The sequence below is a fragment of the Acomys minous genome, assembly GCF_964271855.1.
Source record: "Acomys minous genome assembly, chromosome: 16".
Lineage (NCBI taxonomy): Eukaryota > Metazoa > Chordata > Mammalia > Rodentia > Muridae > Acomys > Acomys minous.
The window spans coordinates 57,651,137-57,665,743 of record NC_140498.1 but is presented as its reverse complement, the minus strand read 5'-3'; the positions used below and the strand labels follow the sequence as shown (position 1 = coordinate 57,665,743).

General features: G+C 45.3%; 1 protein-coding gene across 8 annotated transcripts in view; it reads left to right on the top strand.

The window, feature by feature from the left end:
* The window catches only part of PAN3 (poly(A) specific ribonuclease subunit PAN3), a 106,017-nt gene that overhangs the window by 31,034 nt on the left and 60,376 nt on the right, over positions 1–14,607 (top strand). For 6 of the 8 annotated variants that reach the window (XM_084761737.1, XM_084761736.1, XM_084761740.1 and 3 more), the window contains exon 5: positions 832–993. The exons of the other annotated variants lie outside the window; for them this stretch is intronic. In XM_084761737.1, coding sequence (XP_084617863.1) covers positions 832–993 — 162 coding nt within the window. The remainder of the gene's footprint in view (positions 1–831; positions 994–14,607) is intronic. 8 annotated transcript variants of the gene reach the window in all.

Below are 14,607 nucleotides of genomic sequence, written 5' to 3'. Positions count from 1 at the left end.
TAGGTAAGTGTATATCTTATTTCACTTCTTTAAGGAGGTATCTTTGCAAGCATGTATCGGCTTATTTCCTAAAGGGAGCACATGTACATACACATGCATATGTGCTTATATACATGCCTGTGCTACCTTTATGGTGCAGTGATGCAGCTCGTGCTTGCTGTAGTTAAGGGATGATTCCTCACATGGCCCTGCCAGCTGCTGTGAGGCTGGCTCACTGACTTCACTAGAGTGTTAACAGGTGAATGTGCTATTTTATTGCACAGTCTGTTCACTGTTAGTCTGTTGAGGCTACTGTAATTGGACCGGTGAGGTTGATGCTATTAGTCTACATTATTGCTGATTTTAGAGTAACTGCTGTGCTCTAGCACAGAATTAAGATAGTTTATAAAAAGCCCCCCCTTTGCCATCACTTGCTTCCTTTATTTGGAATAGTTCTTAGCAGGGCACAAGATAGTGAGATGAGTTCCTGAAGAGGAGATGAGAGTTTATTTCATCTCTGTTTTGTGCCCCTGAAACCATTTCTCCATATTGCAGTGAGGGTAGGTAAGTTCCTGGGGAAGCTGTGTGGAGCACTCACCTTGCTAAGTTACCTTCTATTCATAAGCTTCAGAACATTAGGTGCAACTCTCTACGGCTGGTTACGTATGTAACATGGCTCAGCCTATGATGCTGTGCCTTATCTTAGGTCTGGTAGGGTGGGGATGGTGGGTGGTCCTAAGAGATTGTCCTTGTTTCTCACCCCACCTTCCAACATGCCCCATGCTTTGATTACATTAGGTTAGGTTAGTGGGATGTTAGGAGTGGCTTGGTTTCTTTCCTTCTTTCTCCTAGCCAAGGAAGTATCGCCTGGGGATGCTGGAGGAGAGGCTAGTTCCGATGGGATCAAAGGCACGAAAAGCAAAGAACCCTATTGGCTGCCTTGCCGACAGGTGTAAATCAGGAGTCCCCATCAATATGGTTTGGTGGAACAGAGTCACAGAAAGCAATCTACAGGTAAAATAATTTTTATTAGACATTTTGAAAGTGATTCTTGGTTTTCTTTCTCTTTCTGTGGGTTGGTGGATATGAAAAGATTGGCTGGCCTAGCTAATACACGTTAAAGTTTTTTCTAAAATCAAAGCAAGGTTAGTAGCCTATTAAGTAGCCATTACAGATGACTTTTGTTTGTTTCGAGACAGGGTTTCTCTGTGTAGCTTTGGCTGTCCTGGACTCGCTGTGTAGACCAGGTTGGCCTCAAACTCACAGAGATCCACTTGCTTCTGCCTCCCGAGTGCTGGGATTAAAGGTGTGCGCCACCATGTCCGCCTCACAGGTGGTATTTATTTGTTTGGCTTTTTTGTTTGTTTGTGTTTTTACTTCCACTTGGCCTGCTTGAGAACTTGCCTGTTTTTTTGTTTTGTTTTTGCACTGATGTGCATGTGCTGCACATGTATTCATGTCTGTGCATCTGTGTGTTTCGGGGCACATGTGTAGGTCAGAGGACAACCCGTGAAGCCCACCCTATGGGCCCAGGAGTCAGATTCTGACCCTCAGGCTCAGCAGCAAGCACCTTTCTTTATCCACTGAGCCTTCTTGCCAGCTTGGAGTTCTCAGATTTTATATTACCTTTCCCTTTTCAGTTTTGTTATTTGAAGTTTTTGCTTCTGTTTTTGTTTTCTTGGTATTAGGGAATGAAACCCAAGACCGCACCCAGTCCTGGAACTGGATCTGTAGACCAGGCTGGCCTCCAATTCACAGAGATCTGCCTGCCACTGCCTCCCAAGTGCTGGGATTAAAGGCGTGCACCACCATTGCCTGGCTTATATTTTCACTCTTATAAATTGGGAGTTGTTATATGATATGGATAGTGCCATTAATCATAACTTTAGGGAATATGTTTTTCCTTTCAAATTTTGGATGGATTAGTATTTAAAATGTATTCTTAGCTTCAAATTCCACATTCTGTATGCAAATACTACAAACTTAATAACTTGGTTTCATTTCTGTTTTTAAATTTGGTCCTACAGTGTTTTAGTCTATAATGTTAGTATAATAGCAATACCTATGTTGCCTTTAGCACAAGAATAAATTATTCCAATTAATATTGCAAAACATGGTATTTGCCCTAACTGAAGCTTCAAAGTTATAGAAAACCAACCAACGAGAGTTTTTCACAAAATCATATACTTGGAATAATTTTGTTGAAAGGTTTTGAATATGTTAATTATGAATGCCAATAGAGCTTTAATGACATTTTCTTGTCTGAGACCTCTAGGAAAAGCTATTTTGTTTGGGTTATTATAACTATTTGCAGTTTTAAAAAGGCACCCTGAGAGTGTGCTGGGTGAGATTGTGAGGGGGGACAATGTCAGGGTCCAGGTTCAGGGTCTTTCTCATCTCTGCAACCACTGTTGTGTGTCCCACGGACTGTCCTGAAGTACTGTTTTCTGGTGGAGGTAGAAAACCGTAGGTTAGTAAAAGAATGTGAATTCAAGTTGTGATTCTTTAAATTGCTAGTGAAAACACTGCGTTGGTGCTAGAGAGATGGTTCCTTAAGATGTCCTTTCAAAGCTGGGTGTGGTGGCACTCGGGAGGCAGAGGCAGGTGGATTGCAGCAAATTTGAGGCCAGCCTGGTTTACAAAACGAGTCCAGGACAACCAAGGCTACACAGAGAAACCCTGTCTTGGGGGGGGAAAACACACCCTTTCAGATGGTCAGAGTTTGTTCTCGTCACCCACATTGGGTGCTCAGGGTGTCCCACACCCTCTTAAATAAACAAACAAGTAAATACAACTTTTTATTAATGTGTGACAAATTCAATCAGTGTCATCTGAGCTAACATGTTTCTGAGGCGTCACTTTATGTTTCACATAGTTGCTTTTGTTGGACATGGAAATGTTCTCCCAACTCTACAAGCTTGAAAACACCTAATGCTGCTCACCGGTGCATGCTGAATTACTGATGCCTACTTATCCGGTCTCATTATTAGATTGATGGATTTCTAAAGTCTGGCCATGCCCCTGTACTCTTGTTTTTCTACCATAGAAATGAGGCTCATGCCAGTTGGGGACCTTTTAATATGGTTTTATATTTTTGATGTAAAAGTTTTCATTTATTTACTTGGGTTTTTCGAGACAGGGTTTCTCTGTGTAGTCTTTCTTGGCTGTCCTGAACTCCTTGTAGACCAGGCTGGCCTAGAACTCACAAGAGATCTGCTTGCCTCTGCCCCCAACTCTGCGAGTGCTGGGATCACAGGCATGTATGCCACTGTGCCTGGCTAGTTTTAAACAAATGTATAGTCAGATTCATTATTTGCCTTTTTGTTTCATTTTTTAAAAGATGAGTTTTGTTTTGTTTTTAAAGATTTCTTTTATTACACAATGTTCTGCCTGCATGTACACCTGCAGGCCAGAAGAGGGCATCAGATCTCGTTATAGATGGTTGGAGCTACTATGTGGTTGCTGAAATTTGAACTCAGGACCTCTGAGAGAGCAGTCATCTCTCCAGCCCCAAGATTAGGTTTTAATTAAGAAATTTGCTCATATTTTATTTATAATCTATATCTTATAGTGGTAAACTTGATCTATACTCTGGTTTTACCTATGTTGCTTTGGTTCAGCATACCCATCTTGAGAGAGGCTAAGTAACATAGTCTAAACAGTTAGTAGAGGGTGGAATCCATGCTTTTCAGACTCAGTGCCTCTTCTAGTATTTCTACCTGTGATAAAAGTGTAGTTGTTTACACAGTTGTGTAGCTGAACTCCTGCTAGGAAACTTCCTTTTGAGAATGCCAGTGACTAGAGAGTTTACTAGGTGTGGGCTACAGCTTAGATATCATTTGTACCACTTGCAAAGCTAGGCCCCCCCCCCCCTTTTGTGTGTTCTATTGAAGTGACATCAAATCATCTGAGATTTTGATCATATCTTTGATGTCTTGATCTTAATGTAACACCTTGGGTTTTTTCCCTCACTTCTAAAAACAAATTAAAAATTATCAATAACACCTCTGTCTTGAGGCTTTGTTTTTAGTTTAATTAATCCTCACCCTCCCACCCCACCCCCACCTCCCGCCACACAGGGTGTCTCTGTGTAACCTTCGCTGTCCTGGATCAGGCTGGCCTAGAACTTACAGAGATCTACCTGCCTCCGCCTCGCTGCTCTCTGAGTGAAGTGTACACAACTTCACCCGGCAATTTAATTAATTTTCGTTTGTTGTTTGATGGTTTCTTGCATGTCTGTAGTGAATTTTGAATTGCTGTTACTCCTGTCTCATCTCTTCTTCCATGGAATCCCTCCTTCCCTGCTACTTCCATGTCTTGTTGGGTTGGGAGCCAGTGTGTTTGCCTGGGGTTCTTGTGTGAGCATGGGTGGTGGTCACTTACTGCCATATCTCTACTGCTCAGTGGCCCTGTCGCTGAAGACAGTGACACTCATTTCCCAAGCAACCACTAACTGCCAGTAGTTTCCCAGGAAGGAATGGGGAACCCTTTCCTAATCTCTGATGAAATAAGTGTTAATAGGTCCAGGCTTGTGGACATGGCTGCATTGAGTACATGAGTAAAGTGGCTAGAAGTCTTGTCCAGAAGGTTTTTGTTTTTGTTGTTTTTTTGTAATACATCTCTATCGTTTGAGTGTACATTCACTGTGTGTGTGTGTGTGTGTGTGTGTGTGTACGTACACGTGCACGCACGTGTGTATCTGGTACCTTTGGAGCTGTTTTCCTTGGAATTGTGGATGGTTGTGAGCCCTCATCTGTATGCTGAGAACCAAACTTGTGTCTGTCTTTTTTTTTTTTTTTTTTTTTTTTTTTTTGTCTTTTTGAGACAGGGTTTCTCTGTGTAGCCTTGGCTGTCCTGGACTCGCTTTGTAGACCAGGCTGGCCTCGAACTCACAGCGATCCGCCTGCCTCTGCCTCCCGAGTGCTGGGACTAAAGGCGTGCGCCACCACGCCCGGCTACTTGTGTCTGTCTTAAGAGCAACAAATGTTTTTCACCCACGAGCCATCTTTTCTAGTCCCTTCATTCTAAAAAAAAAGAAGTGTGTTTTCACTACATGTATGTGTATGTACTGTGTGCTTGCAGTGCCCTGGAAGGCCAGAAGGGGGCATTGGGAGACTCTAAAACCAGAGTTACAGATGATTGAGACCTATTTTTGTGGGTACTGGAAATGGAACCCAGATTCTCTGGAAGAGCACCAGCGCTGTTAACCCATGCGAGCCATCTCTCCAGACTTAAGTGAAGGACATTATAAATACAAGTTTATGACGTTGGTAAAAACACCTTCCCAGTGAAGACAGAGCTGGAAAGGCTGTTACACTCCCTTGACATGACAGTCTCAGCAGTCAGGAGTTATTTTCTGTAGTGACCATTTTAGATTTATGGTGATGTAATATGAGAAGGCATAAGGGCTATTCCTGCTTTGAAAGAAACTAGTTATTCCAGAATCAGCACGGCAGACCACTCCCTAACTAGTAGTCTCTGACTTATGCCTGCCCAGCCAGTGTTTCTAAATTAAGTGTGTTTAGTATTTTTCTCGTCCAGGCCCCCTCTCCACTAAGATTTCCATGAGGATTTTGTCAGATGGCTTCTGTTTCTTGTTTGTCTCTTATCCTATCTGGCTGCTGCTTTTATCTTTTTCAGCCCCGTGCTCTGCTTAGATTTTCCCATCTTTATTTAATTAGCCAGTGGTGCTGAATCTTTCAAGACTGACAGCTGTCTTCTGCATCTGGTTACTTTACACTCTTGGCCATCAGCCTCCTCATCACCAGTTCTCTGTGTTATAAGTAGCCGCCGACGCCACCACCTCTTCCTCTCCCCCTCCCCCTTCTCTTCCTCCTCCCTGACCAGCTGAGGATGAAGTGCAGACACCCCTGACCAATAATGATGATCATCAACACGTTTCCTGTCTTGAAGTTGACCTTTTCTTTTCTCCACATGGTCAGGTTTATCAGGTTTTCTCTGTGTGAGAAAAGGCTGTAGAGCAGCAGTTCTCAGCCTGGAGGTCACCTAAGACCATCTGCGTGTTGGATACTTGCATTAGGATTTGTAACAGTAGCACAATCACAGCTGTGAGGTAGCACCAAAACAATTGTATAGTGCGCTCACCACAACAGGAACAGCTGCACCAAAGGGTCAAAGGTTAGGGAGGTTGAGAACCACTACTCTAGGACAGAACACTGCCCTTTTTTGTTTGTTTGTTTGTTTTCCGAAACAGGGTTTCTCTGTGTATCACTGGCTGTCTTGGGCTTACTTTGTAGACCAGGCTGGCCTGGAACTCAGAGAGCAGTCCTCCTCTGCCTCCTGAGTGCTGGGAATAAAGGCGTGTGCCACCGTGCTTGCCTAGAATACTGCCTTTTAATGAGATCTCCAAAAAATATTCAAGAGGTAAATAACATACACGATGCAATCACAGGCCTCAGAGCAGCCCAGCATTGGCACTTCGGTTGTCTTTTCTGCCTCAGTGTTTCTTGCTAACTGAATTGAGTTTGTCTTCAAGGTCTTCGTACACCAGTGTAAAGCTTTTTCTTCATGTTTCCTTCTCTCCGTTCTTGTGCGAGAGTCTTGCGACCTGGAGAAGCTGTCCTGTGTGAAGTACACATGGACCACAGGCTTGAGCAACTCAGCTAAGTCCTGCAGTTCTCACCACCTTCTTCAGGGGTTTTCAGCTTCTCTTTGTGCTGTCTGACATGGATTTTGTTGACCAAACTGGTTAGTGAATGACAGCCTTGAGACTTGTATTGCTTTGTTCCTTTCTTAATCTTTAATTAATTCGTTTATTATTGTTGTTGTCATTTTCCTGGGGGCGGGGGCAAGGTCTCTTTATTGTGTAACTCTGGCTGTCCTTGAATTGGCTGTGTAGACTAGGCTGACCTCTACGTCTCTGCCTCCCAAGTGCTGTGATTAAAGGCCAGTGCCACCATGCCCTGGCTTCTTTATTATTCCTTAAAACAAAAGTCTTATATTCTGTAATCCTCTTTGTCTGCTCATCCTTTTGTTGTCCTCACCCTGAACCTATTCAGGCTGAGCAGTGAGATTGTGTACTCAGCACTGGTGGGGCATTTAGGAGATGGGTGCGCAGTGCAGGTGCTGTTGGGATTAAAGGTTTGAGCAACGACCCCTGGCAGAACTCACTGTTCGCCTTCTAGTAGCATGCACACAGCCCCACTTCTTAGGGGATGAAAACTACTGTAGTTCACTTGCATTATTGTTTTACTAAGTATAGCAGTTGTGTTCTTGCCAATGGGCAAATGGAGAGCTGCTGTAGACAAGCCCAATTTTAATTTAATCAAGATCTTCTAAGCCCTGAGATTGATTCTCCTACCGTATATCCCGCCTACTCTTGTCACAGCTCTCTGACAGCTGCCTGCATGCAGTACCTCTCATTTTCGTTCTCATGACTTCTGGCCTAGCCTAGACTTTTCACACAGTGTCTGGACAGTGTGAGATCTGTGCTGCCCCCCCTTTGGCCATTTCTCCCATCTCTGCACTGTATCTCGCTTTTCTTGGGAGGGAAGTGGTTCTCACACTACGTTCTCTGCAGCATGTAGCTGAGTCTGCATGTCTGTTACCTTGTAACATTGTAAGTGGAGCCTGGAAACACTTCTTTTCTCTCAGGAGATGTGCCAGTGCTCCGTTCACGTGAGCACTGTCCAGGCCTTTGGAGGAACCAGGTAGAGCTCACTGTTTCTTTAGGACTTCTTAGTTAAAAGTTATTCTGGTTTTTGAAGAATTAAAAAAGTAAAAATAAAGTGCTTGTCCTTTCCCACTGGATTGTGAACTCCTTGAAAACTACACTTTAAATAATTGTTGGGGCTGGAGAGATGGCTCAGTGGTTAAGAGCGCTGCCTGCTCTTCCAGAGGTCCTGAGTTCAATTCCCAGCAACCACATGGTGGCTCACAACCATCTATAGTGTGACCTGATACCCTCTTCTTCAGATAAAGCACTCATATACAATAAATAAAAGAAATCTTAAAAGATTAAAAAAAATAAAAATTAAATAATTGTTTAATTCTTAGAGACTATTTTGGTCATTTTAAAATGTTATGTTGACTTTTACTGAGCAGTATGTGTAATTTTGTAGTAGTTACTGTAAAACCATTTGTGTATATAGATGTGTGTGTCATAATTCACTCATGCCTGCCCAGGCTTGAGCACACACACTACCCTGTGCTGGTGGAGGCCAGAAGCTGACACTGGTCTCATTCTCCATCCCTGTCTGCTCTGTTTTAGTTTCTAGAATATTTATGTGGATGGGTGTTGGCTTGCAGGTGTGGATGTGTGCCTGCTCCCTCAGCTCCTTCCACCTGACTAAGGATTCGTCAGAAGCTTTATCGTGTGCTCCAAGCATGCAGCGAATACGAAGGCTCCTCCTTCCAGCTGTGCTTCCTTGCCCAGCTGAAGCTGGCCTTCGCCTGGCTTGTTTGGGCGCTCTCTGGGCTGTGACTGCGTCAGTCTGTCTAGAGAGCGCAGCGACCTTGCTGTTCTAGGGTGCTGCCATCCTCATGCTGACTTGAATATTTTCAAAAGTTTGTTTTAAAGTCCTTTAAAAAACCAGAAAAACGCTTAGGAAACTTATTTTGGAAAAGCTTGCCTTTCGCATCTTTAGTTTTGTGAGAATAATGAGAGGCTGGAGATGTGAACAGTCCTGTCCTGTGGCTACGTAGGAAGGGTGCATGCGCGGCAGCTGTTGGGCTCCTGAGAGGACCCACACGAGCTCATTGTCCGCCTGTCAGCGTCTCCTTTGATGTCATTTTACCCTGTTGACACTTATTAATGAGAAGGCTCACATCCCACCTCGTGGATCACAGGCCCCTGTGACTGCCCTTTTCCACCTGCTGCTCAGGGAGCTTTGGAAAGTCCTTAGGTAGGCTTGGGCTCTAGTGCTGCGGAGTGCTGGGCTCCAGTCCTTAGGGCCCAGGACTGGGAACTTGTGGATTTTGATGGAATAGATTGGAATTAATAAGTACAAGGCTTTGATTGTTTATACTAAGTTACATACTATTAGATTAGGGTTCCTTGGGATTCTGGAGAATTGTAGAACCACAGTGTAGCTGCAGTGACCTAAAGTGAGCGCACAGCTCTCTGTGTGCACCCTCACACCCTCTCGTCACCTCTCCCAGTTCATTTCCTGAACTTACCCAAGTTGCTGTTTCCTGTTAAGTGATGACCTGTGAAGTTGTTATTCAGACCCTTTGTTGCAGTGGCTGTGTGTTCTCTCCTTGGACGTGCCGTGGAATCTCTCTGTACTGTTGGCAATCCTCTTACTTGACTTTTCAGTTTGTACATAACCTCTTCCTGCATGAAGATCTTCCACCATATAAATGCGTCACGTTGGTTTATCTTTGATTAACCCGGTAACCAGAAAAAGACCCCACATAAGGAAAGGGTTGATATGTTCCGGCAACTGTGCAGCAGAATCGGGGACAAGTTCCTACATGAAGGTGTGGGCTGCTTTGATGCCTTTCATTCGTCCCACAGCTAAAGTATTCACTCACCGCTCACCTGAAAATAATTTTGACAAGGCTGTCTGCCGGCCAGCAGTGAATGGTGTTTGTACTCGCTACTTTCTTGTTTCTGTGGCAAAATACCGTGATCACAAGCAGCTTAGTAGAGAAGATGCATTTTGGCTCATGGTTGTAGAGGGGCACAGTACATCAGTGATGAAGAGGACATGTTAGTTGCCAAGCATAGCATATTTTATCCACACACATGGAAGCAGAGACCGGAAGTGTGACAAAGCTATAGCATTTGAAAGCCTGCCCTTAGTAACGTACTGCCTTTATCAAAGGGTCCACTTTCTAAAGGTTCTATAAACACCACCCTTAAACGACAACCACATCATGTTCTAGCACATGAGCCTGGCATGCATAGGTTCTTGACCTGTGGGTCTCCACCTCTTTGATGATGGTGGGGGGAGCATTGGACAGTCCTGTTACAGGTGCCGCCTAGGACCGTCTGCATATCAGCAAAATGCATTATGATTCATAATAGCAAAGTTACAGTTAGGGAGGAGCAACAAAATTAGCGATTGGGGTCACCACAACACAAGGAACCTGTATTAAAGGATCACAGCATTAGGAAGAGGAGAAACACTGCTGTAGTGGAACATTCCTTGTTCAGATCACTACGCTCTCCCCATGTTCCCTGTAGGCGTGACCATATCGTGCTGCAGATGGGTGCAAGTCTAATTTTAGATGTCCCCATAGTATCTATTTCAGCATTGTTCAAAAGAGCCCAAAGTCTCTTTTGACACAATGATCTCTTAGCTGTATTGTTTTTAAAAAAAAATAAAACCAGAAAACAAATTATATACTTTCAACGCACAGTGGCATAGAACATATACTTCCATTTCAAAAGGAAAAAATGGGAGCAGAGCCCAGAAAAACTGGACCAGTGCAAGACTGAAAACCAGCAGGACAAATATAGGACCCGCAGCTCCATGTCTGCCCGCTGGGGCTTCAGCTGCAGAGGGCGTGCTTAGATGGCGCCGCTCCCGGGCATGGCCATCTCCAGCATCCTGCCCTCTGTATGCAGCTGTGAGGAAGAAAAAGGAGCTAGTGGCAGAATTGGAAGGGTTTTGAAATGCCAAGTTGATGAAGAGCAGACCACGGAAAGTAGAGCCGTGCTGATTGCAGAGGAGGGCAACTAAAGTAGCTGTGGTGGTGGCTGTGTCGGTGGCACTGTCACCCACCACTCATTGCAGTCATGTGGATTGACCGTGAAGAAGAGCAACAAGTAGGGCAGAGAGAGAGAAAGATGCGCTTACTGTAGCTGCAGCCATGCTTGTGGCATGTGACTTGGCTGCACCAGTAAGTTTTTCCTCTAAAATTGCACATACTTTTTTTTCTTTCTGCCCTACTTGTTGCTCTTGATTCCTCATAGAGCCCTTTGATGATCTCACACATCTCTGTTACTTGACTTGCTCTCTATTCATATTTGGTTCCCAAACCCTTTCTTCCAGCTCTTTTTTTCCAGACAGGCATTCTCTGTGTGGCTTTGTAGACCAGGCTGGCCTTGAACTCAACGCAATCTGTCTGCCTCTGCCTCCCTGAGTGCTGTGACTAGAGGTTGTGCACCAACACACCTAGCTCCTGTAGTCACTCTTTTAGCTGTTTATAGCATCTAGCTGAATATGTTTTTTAAAAAAAACTGCTTACCACATATTCTCCCTTTTGGCAGGTACAACGTACACACTCATAAGCAGCTCTTTGTGCACATGGCTTGGTTATTAATACGGTCAGTGTCCACTGATGGTCTCTAGACTCCGCTGGCCTCATCTGCCATGGCCTCCTTCTCTAAGAACTCTAACTTCCTTCATGTTCACTGCTCCTGATCGCTTCTCACCCTGCTCCTGCTTTTGGTCTCACTCTGACACACCTCCCTGTGATCTGATCTTGCTGTTCTCATCTTTGCTCTCTGATTGGTCTGTTGTTAGGAAGACACATTGAGATTCTGTAAAAAGGCAGCCTGACTCTCCTGCCCAGCCTTCCCTGCCTCGTTATGTGGTGTACTCTTTGTCCATCTTGGTTTGTTTGTTATTCAAACCACACTGTCGTCTTAGGGCTTACCTGCATACCGTTAGACACCTGCTTTTTCCTAGACCTTGCTGTACTACTTATCACAGCCGTCTAGGCCAGCTGTAGGAGTCACCGTGTAGGTATTTACACTGTTTGAGATGCTTGGGATTGTAGACCTCCACTTGGAAAGTGTTCGCTTATCTGAGAAGGTCTGTCCCACGAGCCTAGGAGCACTGTACCATATCTGTATCCTCAGTGCCGCCACAGAGCCCAGAATGGCTCATGTGCTGTGAATGACGGAACCCTGATAGTGAGCACTAGCTGGCTGCATAGTCAGCCTGTAAATCCTGAAATGTAGAGCGCTGTATATTTTGTTAACTTTCTCCTTGGTACAGTTAATGACAAAATAATCATTGTGGAAAAAATTGAAAATCTTGATGTATTTTGAGGTTAAATGTGGATGACTTCTTGGTTAGGAAAAATGCTTTTAAATAAATCTGCTTATTGTGGACTGAGGCACATAGGGTTAACTGTGGGTCACTGTGGGTAGAAGGGTCACATGGTTATTGCAGAAGAAACATTGTTCTCCTGTGAGTCTGGGGTATGGGCATCCTGGATGACAGTACTGAGAAGCCCTCTGGCAGTGAGCTAGACTGCATGCTTTGTGGTTGCTGTGAGATGGCGAGCGCGCTCGTTCATCTGTGCAGTGATGCTGCTGGCCTCACGCACGCTGTTGTGACTGTATGCGCAGTGGTATGGGACTACCGCTGTCTAGCAAAGGTGTGCAAATAAAAGAAAGTGGTACGAGTGGCTTTGTGAATTACACTCTTAAACCACCTTTTAAGTATGCGTGGTTTTGAAAATACTTACACATGAGAGAAGTTAAAGGATGTTACAGATGCTTTTAGCATTCTCACACTCTAGAGGCATGCATGCTTTGCTAACAGTTTAGTGGTGATCCTCACACTCAGCTTCTTCTCTTTATTAAGCATGAGCAAGCCACTTTAAAACACAGCACCTGACCACCGCCTACGTTTTACTTCTGTTCCGCACATCATGCACCTGCTATCCTTGCTAGTTAGAAATGCACCAGTCCACATAGTTTTTGGAACTGCACACGCTTATTGCCCGATCGCTACTGGTGGTTCTTTGCTATTTTGTTTTTGTTTTTCCTAAAGCAGAGTGAATATAGGTGTGTTAAGGAGAAGCTGGAGGGGCTAACAGAGAGGAGTCCCTGTTACTTACTTCTCAGTCACTGACACCGTCACCCAGGCAGCTCTTAGAAAAGAGGCTTGGTCCACTGTCATCACAGTGGGTAGCATGGGCAGGCAGGTGTGGCACTGGAGCAGTAACTCAGAGCTACATCCTAATGGTAGGTAGAGAGAGAGGGCGTGGGCCTGGCATGGGCTTCTGAAACCTCAAGGCCTACCCCTAGCGACACACTTTGTTCAACAAGGCCACAACTCCTAATCCTTACAGAGAGCTCCAGTTCCAGGTGACAAAGCATACATCGTATGAGCCTACGGGAGCAACTTCTGAAAATTAAAAGAGTGGCATTGCAATATAGCAAGCACGATGGCCCTTGCTTGAAATCCCAGCACTTAGCGGTGAAGACAGAAGGATCAGGAGTTCAAGACTGGTCTTGGCTATGTCAGAAGTTTGAGACCAGCCTAGGCTTCTTGAGACCCTGTCTCACGGAAACAGAAGCTAACAGCAACAACAGCAGATGATTGAAGATGCTTGCTTAAACTTAGTATTTTTGACTTGTATCATTTTTCTCCTTGGCTTTACTTGTTAGAGGTTAACCTCCTAGGGCATGCTGTTTCTCATTTTGAGACATAATCTCAAACTGTTCTCAAGTGCAGCCCACCTATGGGGTTGGGGAACACTGGAAATGATGTGGTTTCACCAGTGTCCTCCCTGAGGGAATTGGGTGCTTTGACAGAGTCCATGGACTGAGCCAGCAGCTCCCATCTTTCTCTGTTGTAGTCCTAACTGGTGCTCATTGGCAGGGCCCAGCGTTCATATGACAGTTCCCCTAAGATCGTCCCTCAAAAGAGCAGCGGCAGGGACCTCATGGAAACCCTGAGCCTTCACCCTGCAGTCATCAGTGTCCTCTCCTGCTGGGCTGTTTATTCGGAGAGCTTAGTTGGCTTCAGAAAGTGTCACAGGCCGCAATATCAAGCACACTGCACCACAGCAATAGTACTTAGATACTGCATTTAACTTCAGTGGTAGACTTGGCTTGAATAACACAGCAGTTTATTAGATTCTGATAATCTAAAATTAGCCATATTTGGATATGATTTAAACAAGGAGAAATAGCAAAAATCATTAAGTAAAGAAAAAAATCTTGTGGAAATGTAGCCTTGAAGACTTTGGTTAGCCTTTGGTTTATCTTTTCCATTTATTGTGTTCCTTTTCTGAAGAGAGCTGGAGCTGGAGACTTGAGGGTGGAGAGGAGTGGCCTGTTGTGAGTGGCCAGCCCCTCCACCTGGGGCCATGAGGAGGTCCCAGCCTGAGCTGCCGCTGAGGACCATGTGTGGGTCCATGGCTCATATCGCCACTAGAAAACACGGGCATGTACCTGGTCGGGGCAGCTGCAGGGGACCACCTAGATGTCCAGGGCTGTGCAGGACTGGCTCCACCCCTTACTGAATGCAGTGCTCTGGAGAGCTGGCCCCGTCTCTCACCTGTGGCAGAACTCGGTAGCCTGGGCCCTGTGCCTAGTGCCAATAGCGTAGTGGAGCTGGTCCTGGCAGCAGGGATGTGATGAATGGCCCCAAGAGGAACAGCTAACTCTACCACTTATCTGTGGGGTGGTGCAGGCACAGAGGCCCACAGGGTCATGAGCTTATGAGAGCAGGCCCCACCCTTTGCCTGGGCAGCACACTAGAGCTGACCTTGATAGTGAGGGCACAGGTGAGCCAGCCTCAAAGGTGAGAACATGGAAGAGCTGGCTCTGCCATGAAGTGCTGTGGGTGCAGGGGTGATGCCTTTCCCCGTACCCCTCACTGTCTGCAGCATTGGCTGAGCTGGCCATGCCCCTTGCTGGCTGCAGCACTCAGGAGAGTAGGCCTTGTACCCCATCTGGGCAGTACAATAGAGCTG